The 13,897-nt window shown below is 40.5% G+C and overlaps 1 protein-coding gene across 1 annotated transcript in view; it reads left to right on the plus strand.

Moving 5' to 3' along the window:
* The window catches only part of KLKB1 (kallikrein B1), a 36,064-nt gene that overhangs the window by 10,884 nt on the left and 11,283 nt on the right, over window positions 1-13,897 (plus strand). The window contains exons 4-10 of the mRNA XM_060778600.2: window positions 27-130; window positions 4,604-4,763; window positions 6,869-6,978; window positions 7,880-8,039; window positions 11,553-11,662; window positions 11,777-11,936; window positions 12,070-12,185. Coding sequence (XP_060634583.2) covers window positions 27-130; window positions 4,604-4,763; window positions 6,869-6,978; window positions 7,880-8,039; window positions 11,553-11,662; window positions 11,777-11,936; window positions 12,070-12,185 — 920 coding nt within the window. The remainder of the gene's footprint in view (window positions 1-26; window positions 131-4,603; window positions 4,764-6,868; window positions 6,979-7,879; window positions 8,040-11,552; window positions 11,663-11,776; window positions 11,937-12,069; window positions 12,186-13,897) is intronic.

A 13,897-nucleotide genomic window follows, 5' to 3' on the forward strand; every position in this document is an offset into this window, starting at 1 on the left:
TTACTTTCTTGCTTCTTTTAAATCAGGTTTGCCTGCTTTTTGAGAGATAGTGACACTCTTACGTTGCCAAAGGAATCTATGGAAGGCGCAATCTCTGGACATTCCCGGAAACAGTGCTCTCGAGTCACTGGTAATGTCAGGTTATTCAAAATCCAAAAAGCAAAGGGTGGTCTTATCATATGCTAAGGCAATCCATTGGTCCATACAGCTCAGTACAAATTGATTATCCCTTATCTCAGTCCTGCACAACATATGGTCCATGGGCAAGATGCAGCCCATGAAGGCCTTCCCTGTTGGTTACAGGCAAACTCACACCTCCCCACAACCTCACAGCGCTTGTCCGGGTCTCACTGAGTGCTCAGACACCTTCTCAGCCATACACCATTCCTATGGGAATGCCACACAGCTGAGGTGAGGCCTGGTTTCCCCATGGGGAAGGGGACTTCAGCAGGGAGGAGGAGGGGGTGTGGCTTGCAGAAGGATTTAAGGGGAAATCTTGGTCCATCACAAGGGTCAACCAAGTTGTGCAGACCTGCCTTATCTGATATGCCTGGGACCAGAAATGTTTTGGATTGTGGATTTTTTGGGGGTGGGATGGGGTAGTTAAATATTTATATTTGCATATATGTACATAATGAAATATTTTGGAAATGGGACCAGTCTGAACAACAAAACCGCTCTTTTAACTAAGAGTTCTATCTCAATGTCAATTTTTTTTAAAAAAAGTGTTCAGTCTGCATATATGTCTTTGCATATTTGAATGACCAGAGTTGGCCTGCACCACTCAGGATTTGGATGATCTGGCTACCATACTATGGGCCTTTTTTTTTGCTTTATCACTGAACTACAATCTTTACAACACCTGGTATTTCTTCATGGTCTTTTATTTGACTATCAGAGAAGTGTGATTCTGCTTAATTTTTGAGATTGATTGTTATTGTTGAGCAGTAACTAAGAAAAATTGTTATGGGCAAGATTTAGATATAGACAACCTGAGCTTGGGATACAGCCATTCAATATGAAATTGAATGGAAGTGTAAAGGCAAATAAAGGAAAAGAGAAGTATAGGAAGTAAGTGATATTTCAAAATTGGAGAGAGCAACTGGCAGAATGTAAAATGTAATCTGAAGATGTAATTTGAAACTATAGCTCTGTTCAGATGTTGCTTAGAAGCTTTGTAATAGAAAGAATAGATCCCGCTTCATACCATAGTGCTTAATGCATGGATAAGAGCTATTTGAACAAATTGGTGCCCTTCTATGCTTCAAAAAATACAGGAGAGATACTTCTGGAAGTGTGTCTCATATTAAAGCTTGATGATTGGTGGCATTGCTTTGTCCTTCAGATGTTTTTGACTCCTGCTCTTAGAATCCCTTTATTAGTTATATAAGTTGGATGTTCTGGAAATTGAAGGCCAAAGAGAGAGATTAACCTCCATCTGCACTGACTATTTAATGCAGTTTCAAACTGCTATTGAATAAAGCAGTTTTGGTGTACAGGCAGTCCGCAAGTTACAAGCATCCGCCTTACAAATGACTCATAGTTAAGAATGGAGGTGAGACAAGAGGAAGTGAGAGAAATCTACCCCCAGGAAGGGAAATTGACTTGTGAAAGGGTTATCATGGGAAGAATTCTTTCAAATGAAGCTTTATCACTAATCCTTTTTTCTATGGCAAGCCAACTTTCTATGTTTCTATGTGTCCAGTTTCTATGACACACACACACACACACATGGCTGGAGTTATACTTGAAAATGTACCTGTTCCAACTTACAAACAAAATCAACTTAAGAACAAACCTTCAAAACCTATCTTGTTCATAACTTGAGGGACTGCCTGTATATGATTACATACGCCCACAAGAGGATTGTGCAAACCAAAAAACACTGATGCGCATAAAGAACTTTCTTTTGTGCACTTTTGTGGGAATTTCGTGTCTGTCTGCGGCAATTTGAAGCTAGAATTGAGCTGCTTGAAATGGTCATTACATATTTATTTATTTATTTATTTATTTGCTGCATTTGTTGATCGCCGTTCTCAGCCCTAGAGCGACTCACGGCGGTGTACAACATATAAAAGACAATTTACAATAAAGCAATAACGAAAAATCAACATATCACTAATACACAATAATATAATTACACTAAAATAATCCGCTCCATCTTATCGTAGAATCATAACCAATCTCGTAATCCATTTTCCGTTCCAGTTGTCATTATCAGTTAATGTAGTACTCAGTTAAATGCCTTCTCAAATAGCCATGTCTTTAGGCTCTTACGGAAAGACATAAGGGAGGGTGCCTGTCTGATGTCAACAGGGAGGGTGTTCCACAGCCGGGGGGCCACCACCGAGAAGACCCTCTCTCTCGTCCCCGCCAGACGTGCCTGTGAAGCAGGCGGGATCGAGAGAAGGGCCTCCCCAGACGATCTCAAGGCCCTCGTGGGCTCATAGGCCGAGATGCGGTCCGAAAGGTATTTTGGGCCGGAACCGTTTAGGGCTTTGTAGGATAACACCAGCACCTTAAATTGGGCCCGGTAGCAGATCGGCAGCCAGTGGAGCTGGAACAACAAGGGCGTTGTATGCTCCCTGCGTCCCGCTCCTGTTAGTAACATGGCTGCCGCGCGCTGGACTAGCTGAAGCTTCCGGGCCGTCTTCAAGGGCAGCCCCACGTAGAGAGCAGTTGGGTCCCAGTCATCTAAGAACCTCTTCACATGAAGGTCCTTCACGTGGGGGATAGTGAGGGGATCTGTAGGAGCAGGGCAACTTATGGGACAGTGCGGGGATCAGTCACCCAGCATCGTGCATCACCTACACCACCCACTTGCCCATCACACGCCGGAAAGCGTACCATTCTGGTGTGTTCCCGCACTGTCCTCATGATTTTCTATTTGAACATGGTAGTTTCCTATGTTCAGATTTTCTCCTCCTAGCACCTTTTGTCAACACAGCTTGCCTAAAGTATATGTGCATCATGTGATCTGATGGGTTCTGTGCTGGCTGTGTGGATGAAGTGTTCTAGGATGGGGAATTTTCCCCATGTGATGAGGTCCTAAAACACTGTTCTAGATCTGTTGAATTACAATTCCCATCATGGTAAACCATTGCTTTTGTTGTCTATTTTCTAGCAATTTCTAGCTTGTAGTGAGTCTCAGACTGCATCTACACTGCCATATAAAATCCAGATTATATGATTTGAACTGGATAATATGACAGTGTAGATCGAACCTCAGACAACCTTTCAGGGTGTTTTCTTAGAGTAAGATTTGTTCAGAAAAAGTTTGCTTTTGCCTTCCTCTGAACTAAGAGTGTTTGATATGGTCAAGGTCATCCAGAAGGTTTCCATGGCTGAGAAGAGATCTTCTGATCTTCCAGTGTCCTTCTCCATCACTAAAATCACTACATTGGATTATCCCAAATGAAAATGGCCAAATGATAAAGTATTTATTAGTAAGAATCAAGAATATTCGGTTCCCAGGAAAATACAATATCCTATGAAACATATGATCTTCTCCTTAGCTTGGTGGGGATAGTCCCAATCAATTCCATTGTTTTTTAAATGTCTCAGAGTGGATCCAGACAGACCTTTATCTCAGGAGAATCCACGTTTTTAAAACGTGGATTTTCCTGGGCCTGTCCACACCCACCCCAGAAACTTCACACTTTCTGGGGTGGGTGTCCAGATGCTCTTGTGGACTGGCCCACAAGAACATCTGGAGGCCTAACCCCCCCTCCCCAAAGCCCTGAAGAATGTAGATAATACTAGACATTAGATCACAAAATATAACTGCAAAAAACTTGCCTTAAAGCAGTGGTTCTCAACCTTCCTAATGCCACGACCCCTTAATACAGGCCCACATGTTGTGGTGACCCCCAACCGTAAAATTATTTTTGTTGCTACTTCATAACTGTCATTTTACTTCTATTATGAATTGTAATGTAAATATCCGATATGCAGTATGTATTTTCATTTACTGGACCAAATTTGGCACAAATACACGATATGCCCAAATTTGAATACTGGTGAGGTTAGGGGGATTGATTTTGTCATTTTGGAGTTGCAGTTGATGGGATTTATAGTTCACCTCCAATCAAAGAGCATTCTGAACTCCACCAGCAATGGAATTGAACCAAACTTGGCACACAGAACTCCCACGACCAACAGAAAATACTGGAAGGGTTTGGTGGGCATTGACCTTGAATTTTGGAGTTGTAGTTCACCTACATCCAGAGAGCACTGTAGACTCAAACAATGATGGATCTGAACCAAACTTGGCATGAATATTCAATATGTCCAAATGTGAACATTGGTGGAGTTTGGGGAAAATAGACCTTGACATTTGGGAGTTGTAGTTGCTGGGATTTATAGTTCACTTACGATCAAAGAATATTCTGAACCTCACCAACGATAGAATTGGACCAAACTTCCCACACAGATCCTCCATAATCAACAGAAAGTACTGTGTTTTCTGGTGGTCTTTGGCGACTCTTCTGACACCCCCTTGTGACCCCTCCAGGGGTCCCGACCCTCAGGTTGAGAAACACTGCTTTAAAGCATAGTTTTCTTCTACTTTAGCTGACTGTCTCGCTTTCCTCCCTCCTTCCAGCTTGCAATAAGGATATTTATGAAGGACTGAACATGGTGGGAGACAGTTACAATGCAACAACTGCTGACAGTTTTGAACAGTGCCAAAAACGATGCACCAAAGAGGCCCACTGTTACTTTTTCACATATGCCACGGCATCATTTCATCAAGCAGACCTACGGTAAGCAGCATTCAGATATTTTAAATCAGGGAGACTGTCATGGGCACTGGGCAAAGCATCAGTTCAGCTTTAGTAAATCATAGTTTGTCAATGGCAAGAGTATCAGAGTGGTGCACAAGAACCTGGAAAAGTAACTTTGTTGGACTCACCAATACAACATGTCCTGTCAACTGTCCAGAAAAATAACCTTCTCAAGCTTAGCCTGTGAAGCTTTTGGTTTTGTCAAATTAGCCTCAGTCAGTCAAGCATGTTAGGCATTAGAGTCCAGTAATCGCCCAATACAGGGCAAGAGTGGCTTGAGAACATCACTCCAGGATCAATAAACAGACCGTCAGGCACCTTCTATATTGTTCTTATATCCCAGGATCTGATCCCAGGTTATCTACTTTGAACTGGATTATACGAGTCTCTATGGCCAGATAATCTGAGATAAACAGATAATCTGGGATCAATCCTGCAATATAGGACAGTGTAGAAGGGGCCTCAGATTACTGCTTGTTGGATCCTGCAAAGGTCTGCAATGCCTTGGGGAAAGAGAACTAGCATAATTTACTCATGAGCTACTGGACTCTGTCTCCTCCTAGAAAAGGTCTCTACTCATTTTGGAATGATTGATCTCTAATTACTTTTTATTATTATTGATAGCCTGAATGAGCTTTGCGATGTTTCATCAGTAGGGGCATGCTGGAAAGCTCCAACAGCTCTTTATATGCTATACTTAATCTCCATTGTGCAATACCTGGCAAACCTAGTTGGAAAAAAGGAAATTCATTCTCCCACGCACTAGCTGGCCTTTGAATGTGTTCATTTTTTAAGCAGAATGCATGTGAATTGGACATCATCAGTAACCTCACATGCCAAAATATTTTATAGAAACATTATTCCAATTAGGTCCACAGAGGCAATAATATTAGTCTACTTTACAGGACTGCCACTGTGAGTCATGACTACAACTAGAGCATTGCTATTCTGAAGAGTTAAGATCTGCAAAAAAAAGTCAAACCTTGTGCCTGGTTGGGTTTTTATTTTTTCAAACTATCTCCCTGCTTTACTCCAGAACGATATTTCGACTACCTCTCTCAGAATAAGGGTTTATCTCCTAATCGGTTACATGTGTATGGGAGCTCCTGGTGGTGCAGCGGGTTAAACCGTTGAGCTCCTGAACTTGCTGACCAAAAGGTCAGGGATTCAAATTCAGGGAGTGGGGTGAGCTTCCACTGTTACCCCCAACTTCTGCCAACCTAGCAGTTTGAAAACATGCAGATGTGAGTGGATCAATAGATACCGCTCTGGTGGGAAAGCAGCAGTGCTCCATGCAGTCATGCCGGCCACATGACCTTGGAGGTGTCTACGGACAATGCCGTCTCTTGGACTTAGAAATGGAGATAAACTCCACCCCCCAGAGTCAGGTTTGACTAGACTTAATGTCAGGGGAATCCTTTATCTTTAGCTTTTTAACACGTTTATTATAGAGCTCAGATTAAAAAGGCGGGATTTAGGAAAGTTAACTTAATTCCAAGAAGCTCTGAGACAAAGGACTTCATCACACAGGGCTTTTCCCCCATCCTAGGACACTGCCACGATGCAGCCAGGATGGAGCCCGCCAGAGCCCATCACATGATGCAGGGATACTTCTAGCAGGGTTTTCTCCAACCAGCCAGATCCCAACTGGCAACCATCACTCAGAAGACCTTTTCAATGGCCACCCCAAGGCTCTGGAATGACCTGCTGGAAGAGCTCTGACAGCTATATGAGCTCAAATGAAGACCCATCTCTTCAAGCTGGCCTACCCAGTCAACTTCAAATCATGAGTTTTGAATTTGCATTCTCTTGCTGCTATATCTTGATTTTTGTACCCTGTGTTTGGTGTATGTTTTTTCCCTATATATTTTATTGTATGTATTTTATGTTCATATGTTTTGACTTGTTGTACCTCACCTTGAGCAGTGGGTAACAAATAAAATGTAATATATATATTCTAATAAGGGTTAGAAAGTACTATTGTGAGAGATGACAGGATGAGGGAGTAACATTTTTATAAACTCAGGTAATCTGTAGGTTGAGTAAGGATTTATACTAACATGTGCATCTCTTTTTTCACTCAGTCATCAATGCTACTTGAAATATAGTAGCACAGGAACGCCAACCCAGATAAAGCAGCTTGAAGGTGTTATATCTGGATTTTCATTAAAACCCTGTCAACGATTTGATCAAGGTAAATATTTATATTCTGAAAGAAAATAAGGTAGATAGTACATTGGAGATTACCATATGTATTTCTGTGCAATGCAATGTATCCCACATATATCTCAAAAATAACAAGTTTCTGATACGTTCCAGAAGATGATATGGTTATCGGTGTGGACAGAATCATCTAGCTATTTGTCATTATCTACCATCTGTCTAATCTTATCTACATACAAACACATACATTTTGAATGAGTGTGTTCTAATATATAGCTTGTTTAATTGTTTGACCTTTATCATTGAATTTTATTCCCATCTTGTTTTAACCTTGCTCTCAAACCTCTTGAGTTCCAGTCAAGATAGAAATAATATAAAATGCAATAAAAAAAACCCCTGGTAACATTATTTTTGGACTACAAGTCTCAGAACCATCAGATAGCAGAGCAAGTGATATAATTTGATATAATCCAGGTCTGATATGAAGAATCACTTGTAAGTCATATTTGAGAGTATACACTACTTTATAAATCATGCTGCACTATGCCCTAACTTTTAATAGACCTGCACTGTAAGCTCTTGTGTCAGCTACTTAATGAGTTTGATCATTGAGATGAGAAGAGGATTTGAAGTTCTTCTGGTGCTATTGAATGATATTTTACAATGAGCCAAGCATTGTGGTTGGAATTCAGAGAGAAACTACAGCTCATCAGACAAAAGTGACAATAAATGAACTTTTTAACAGTCAAATGACCGAGGACCTTTCCAAACAGCCATATAACCCAGAATATCAAGGCAGATACTCCACAATATACTTTGAACTGTGTTATCTGAGTCCACCATGCCATATAATCCAGCTCAATGTAGATTTTATACAGCTGTGTGGAAAGGGCCTGACATATCTTGACTTCACCAATTAATTTTCTCTGCAGATTGTCGGCGGGAGATTTTTCAGCAACAAGCATTTTCTGGAGTTACCCTTGCAAAGGTTTTGACACCGGATGCCTTTGTATGTAGAATGACTTGTACTTACCATCCAAACTGTTTGTTTTTTACGTTCTACGACCATGAATGGCGTGTGAGCAGTGAAAGGTGAGTCTAGCTCTTATACATGCAAAATAACATGCTTTCTAATAACATGTTTACAAGGTGGGTTGATAAAAATAGATCTTTCATAATATATGTGACTTTGAGTCTTTGGATGATCTATGGATGATCTATTAATGGGTTGTTGTAGTTTTTTCGGGCTGTATGGCCATGTTCTAGAAGCATTTTCTCCTGCCGTTTCACCTGCATCTATGGCAGGCATCAACAGAGGTTGTGTGGTCTGTTGGAAACTAGGAAAATTGGGTCCATATAAACCCAGTTTCCCTAGTTTCCAATAGACCTCACAATCTCTGATGATGTCTGCCATAAATGCATGTGAAATGTCAGCAGAGAATGCTTCTAGAACATGGCCATACAGCCCAAAAAACCTACAACAATCCAGTGATTCCGGCCATGAAAGCTTTCAACAATGCAACCCTATGATTTTTACATGGTTTTCCCAGACAAGAAGAAAAGGTGATTTGCCAAAAGATTCCTCTGAAATATAGTCTAGTCTACAGTGTTGTTCTATTTAATTTCTGAGATCAGATAATATCTAGTGCCTGTATATTTAATCCTGTTGTATGATCCTGTGATATTCTGGTATGTCCAGATGAACATACCAGACCAGCCTGCTTCTCATTTCTTCATGTTCACAACCACAGTGCTGTGCTCTCAGAGTGGTATTGTTGAAGAGACAATTAACCTAAATATTCTATGGATATTGACTTCTCTTAGGACCTCTTCACACACGTTGCCCAAATCATCCAGTATTGCCATAGATTGTGGTGATGTTGGCGGTGCCTGCCCAGGGAGCATGGGGATCTGTTGCCCTGCGCCCCACACTGTCCTGGCTTCCCCTTAGCTCATCACATGAGGAAAAACCTCTCTAAGCCATCTCAACTCATTTTTCCTTGTGGAAAGACAGTGAGCCTCCACTTGTCTTCTGGAGGAAATTTTTTGGTGGTGGCAGGGATTTTTTTTACACTTTCACCACAGAACTTCCCTGGAAGTACTCTTAATGTGTGTTGTGGGAGCTGGCGGGCTCCATGGTGAAAGTGGGGAAAAACTAGTTGCTGCCACTGAAATTAAGCCCATATGAAGAGATCCCTATACAAGTTTGGCTCTACTATTTGGCAAAATGACAGTGATGGCACTCTTCCTCCAGTTGTTACTCCCAATCCCCTTGGCTCTTCTCTTCTTGGGGAACAGATCTGAAGTACAATTCTCCTAGCCAGTATAGACAATGGAGATGAATGATAGGAGTTACAGTCTGGAGCTACAACTAACAGTATATACCTAATCATGGCAGCCTCTGTCCAGTATGTTCTCTTGAATAATTTTCTAAGATTGATGACAATTCAAGCACAATTTTCAGAATGAAATTACAAGGTTAAATATAAAGTATTAGAAGCCAAAACTACTTGCTAATGCATTCTAGTGTTTCATATTTTAGGGGTATTCACAGTCACTATGTTTCCCATGCCAATCCATGAGCCAATGCTCTGTTTCAGTATGGTGCCAAGCATGTGTAATTTTTTTCATTTTATTTATTTACAAGCAACATCATATTTAACCCAAATCAGTATTAAATCAATTTGGGAAGTGTGCCCCATGGATCTACTCATTTTCATCATCATCATCATCATTTTTAATTACTTATTAATCGCCCTCCATCCGAGATGCTACAGGCGATTTACATTGCAGAAATTATACAGGATAAAACACATACATACAAATATTAAAATTAACCTGGGTCAAATGCTCTAGTAAAAAGCCAGGTCTTAAGTGCTAGGATAAAATGCCCCAAGTCACGCATGGCTCTCAAATAGGGAGGCAAGGAATTCCATAAGGCAGGGGCAGAAATACAGAAGGCCCTGTGTCTGATGCTTTCCAAGTGCACTTCCCTAGGACCTGGTATATAGAGCAAATCGCGTTGGGATGGTCGTGGTGACCTCTGATGATGGTAGAAGGAGAGACGGTCTCTAAGATACAATGGACCCCGGCCATATAAAGTTTTAAAGCATCTTATACAAACCATTTTAAAAGCACTAAATCCATGGTGAATTTGATTGTTACTCCTCCTGAAGCTTTCTGAGTTGGCCAAGAGCATCACCAATTCTGGAGTCTGGTTTGGCTGTCCCAAAGTTCCCATGCAATTTAGAGCAGTTGTGGAAGGGATAATGGTAAAATCCAGTGTGGTTTCAGTTATCCCACAGTGCACTTTGTTATAGAAGTATTAATTTAGCCTCCTAGAGACATTCACAAGTATGCATGGGTATATGCTTTTTTGGGTTCTGTGGAGATTGGTATTGTCTTCCTTCCTTCACAGTAGTCATATCCTTCCCCTCCCCCTAAGAACAGCCGCTGAAGTCCTGCTCCTTACAAAGCAATTCCCTGCTTCATGGGGAATAGACAAGGTCATAGAAGCAGTCACTCATAGCTAGATATAAAAGGATGACATTGGTACTGAGAAACACTGGGGTCTTTTGGAGGTTTCAGTACTTCTGTAATAATTTTGTGACTGGTAATGGGAACACAGTCGGAACACTTCTATGATCCTGCCTACTCCCCACCAGGAATTGAACCCTTCAGTGTTTCTTCTTAAACAAAAACCAAGTGATTTTTGCAATTTTAGTTCTGCTGTGAGAAGATTTATTAGTACTTCGACACAACTTTCTCCCAGACTCATTTTCATAGCTCATTGGTCTTCATGATGTTGTTCATGTTATTGCTAAAATTATGTGTGAATAACATCCCTATTAAAGAGCTTCTTAAAACAAACAGCACGGTTTTTTGGACCACAATAAAATCTCCAGAAGTCTAGTTTCCTAAAGCTATTTGAAATTTGGGACTTATTCTGCACAGAATTTTTATGTTTCTTTACACAGTGATTTCTGCACAGAAAATAATATTTTAATGCAGCATTATTTTCCTCCCACAAACAAGCTGTTTTCTATACAGAAAATGTTTTAATATGTAAATTAGCCACATGTGAACTTCATGCAGACAAATTCTCAAATGCAGCATTTTCTTTGCAAGAGACAGCATTTCTGCACAAAATATGGTTTTGCGCGCAAAACAGTCATGCATGAATTTTGTTCAGATCTTCAAAAAACTGTGAAGAGTGCAATCAGTTCAGGATTCTTCATATTAGAGTTTTCCAACATTTTTCAAAACATGTTTTTGACCATTTCCCACAATATTGTTGAGTATTTTTCCATCTCTACTCCACAGAAAACAGGGTGTGCCCGTGGGAGGGGGCTCCAGATATTGTCCAGTAAATAGGGGATGATGGGATATGGCTCAGCCTAATGCAGGCCAACATTTGGGCCTATTACAATACACAGAACTATAAATGATTGCCGCTTTAAATGGGCAGTAAAAAGGAGACTTGTTTTCAATTCTGGCAAAACCAGAAATTGTAGGATTTCAGAATGTGATATCTCATCCAGCCCCAGAGAGTCAGAAATACAGTGTGTCAACATCAGTTTTGATTATTCAGTGTGCTTGCTTCAGGTATACTTGTGTAATGATGACATCAAGAAGTGGAACACCAGATGTATTTGAAGGAGTGGAAAATGCTCAGTCAGGTTACAGTCTCCAAAGCTGTAAAATGGCTACACCAGGTAATTTATATGCTGTACTTAGCAGAACACAAAACACTCTAGTCAACCAATTTATTTCCATGTCATGCTAAATTGCTGGTAATTTTTAAAAGCAATGTTTCTCAAAAATTACAGCTTGTCATTCCCCTACTTTTTCTGATTTAAATTTTCTGGGAACGGAATTGAGTGAGGAATATGTCAACGGACACCAGGCATGTCAACAGCTTTGTACAGACACCATCCGCTGCCAGTTTTTTACTTACAATTCTGACAAAGCTCTGTGCAACCAAGAAGGGTGAGTTTTTGAGAGTCTCAATTTGGCTCATTTTAAAAGCCCACAGTATAAAAAGATGGAATTAAAATTGATGTGTGAGGTAATGATGCATACAGTTCAGAATGATACAACCTTGATTTTGCTTACTTTTTAGGAAATGTAAATGCTATTTAAAAATGTCCACCAATGGGTCTCCTTACAGTATTATGCCTGCGAATGGAAAGGTTTCTGGTTATACTTTAAGACTGTGTCAAACTAAAATCACTCCAGGTGAGTAAAATTGGGAGTATGTAGTGTTGAGTTGGCCTTTATTACAATTACATGTATTTCATGGCCAGATTCAACATCTCTGGGGCTGTGTGTATAGCAGATTAATCTGTGTATTTGTGCCCTGGAACTGCCCTACATCCAGTGTATATCTTCTGAATCTGGTAACATGTGTCCAGAGGGTCCAGCCCGTTCTCTTGCTAGCTCATCCCCTTGTTCTCACGACACCCTTACCAGTCATGGAACTCCCTGTGAACCCCTGGCTATTGCCCATTGCATCTGCTGAGATCACATTGGGGTGCCTGCACAATTAACAAGGAGGATGTTCAGATCTGTAGCTTTCTGGCAAAGAAATTACCTCACGAACAAAGTGGGAAGGCTTTATTCAAAAGCATACATCATGGTACAAAACAAAATTCCAACTGACAGTTTATTTCCCTCACACCTCCTATCCCTCACCCTGGCCCCTCCCCTTCATTGCTCCCATTTCCATGGCAACTCTTTCCCTTGTTCTAAATATATAAAGGGCAAAGTCTAAGGCATGGTCTCATTTCCTGGCTTCATACAAAACCAAGAAATAAGGTTATGACAGAGTAGGTAGAATTGCCTCCACCTTCCTACTGCTCACACAGACATCCCATTCTGATCTTATCAGATGTGACAAGTCATGGTCAGGCACAGCTCTATGCCTAGTAAGAAGTGGTGACAGTGACACGGATACGAGCTATCCCCTTTCCAGAACTGAGGGAAAGGGTGATAGTAGAAAAGTGCATCTGGACAGTGGATCGGGCTGAAATAGACTTGATCCAGCTGTCTAGATGGCCACAAAGCCCCAGGATACTCTACAGTTTCTTGTAGAGTAAAGTTATGCTACAGTAAAAAGAAACCTAAGAATATTTAATGGTAGTCCCCATGCATAATGTAGATTGCAAGAGCTGGAGACTTTGTAAAACTAATGTAGACAAGGAATTGCCAACACTGGTGCCTTTAATGTGAATATTGTCTGGACTTGTGCTGAAACCTGGGTTTGCAGACTTAGGGTTGAATTTGTTGGGGAATATGAGCTGTTAGGCTAAAAAATAACCCTTAGTTAGGGCAATTCCTCCAAAATATAGCAGAATATCAGGAGAAAACTCCATAACCAGCAGGAACTTACGTGTGGTGAGAAGGAATAGCCTTCTAATCTTTAGGATGGCTTAGGATTAGGTTCAAAAAGATTTATTAAAGTAAAAAGAAATACATTCTAACTTGTTTGCTAGATCTCATGTTCTAAAGAAGATAAAAAGTAAACAAGTCAATGCAACTACATTTTGCCTACAGAGAGGCAGAATGCATCCTTATAGGAAGAAAGAAAAGCAGAATATAACTACTAATGGTGGTATAAAGAGCATAGCTTGGGGACATCAATTTTTATGCTACATCTCTTCAACTCTGAACATAAGCAAGGCTCAGGCTTCATGAAAGAATCACTTTTCTTTTAATCAGAGCCATCAGGTAGAACTAAACACAGGAAAAAAGAAGCTTTGTTGTTTTATTTCTTTTTAAAGGTAAAACAGGTTCCCATATTGAATTTACATACATAGGTAGTCCCTTATTAAAAGGCTACTTTCCATCAAAACAAAAATGTATCAAATCCACTTATAGTTTCACAGTTGTTTTGTGAATGTACACTGAACAGATTCCAAGGTATTTCCTCCTTTATAATCAAGTTGATG

This window comes from Anolis sagrei, chromosome 5 (genome assembly GCF_037176765.1).
Source record: "Anolis sagrei isolate rAnoSag1 chromosome 5, rAnoSag1.mat, whole genome shotgun sequence".
Lineage (NCBI taxonomy): Eukaryota > Metazoa > Chordata > Lepidosauria > Squamata > Dactyloidae > Anolis > Anolis sagrei.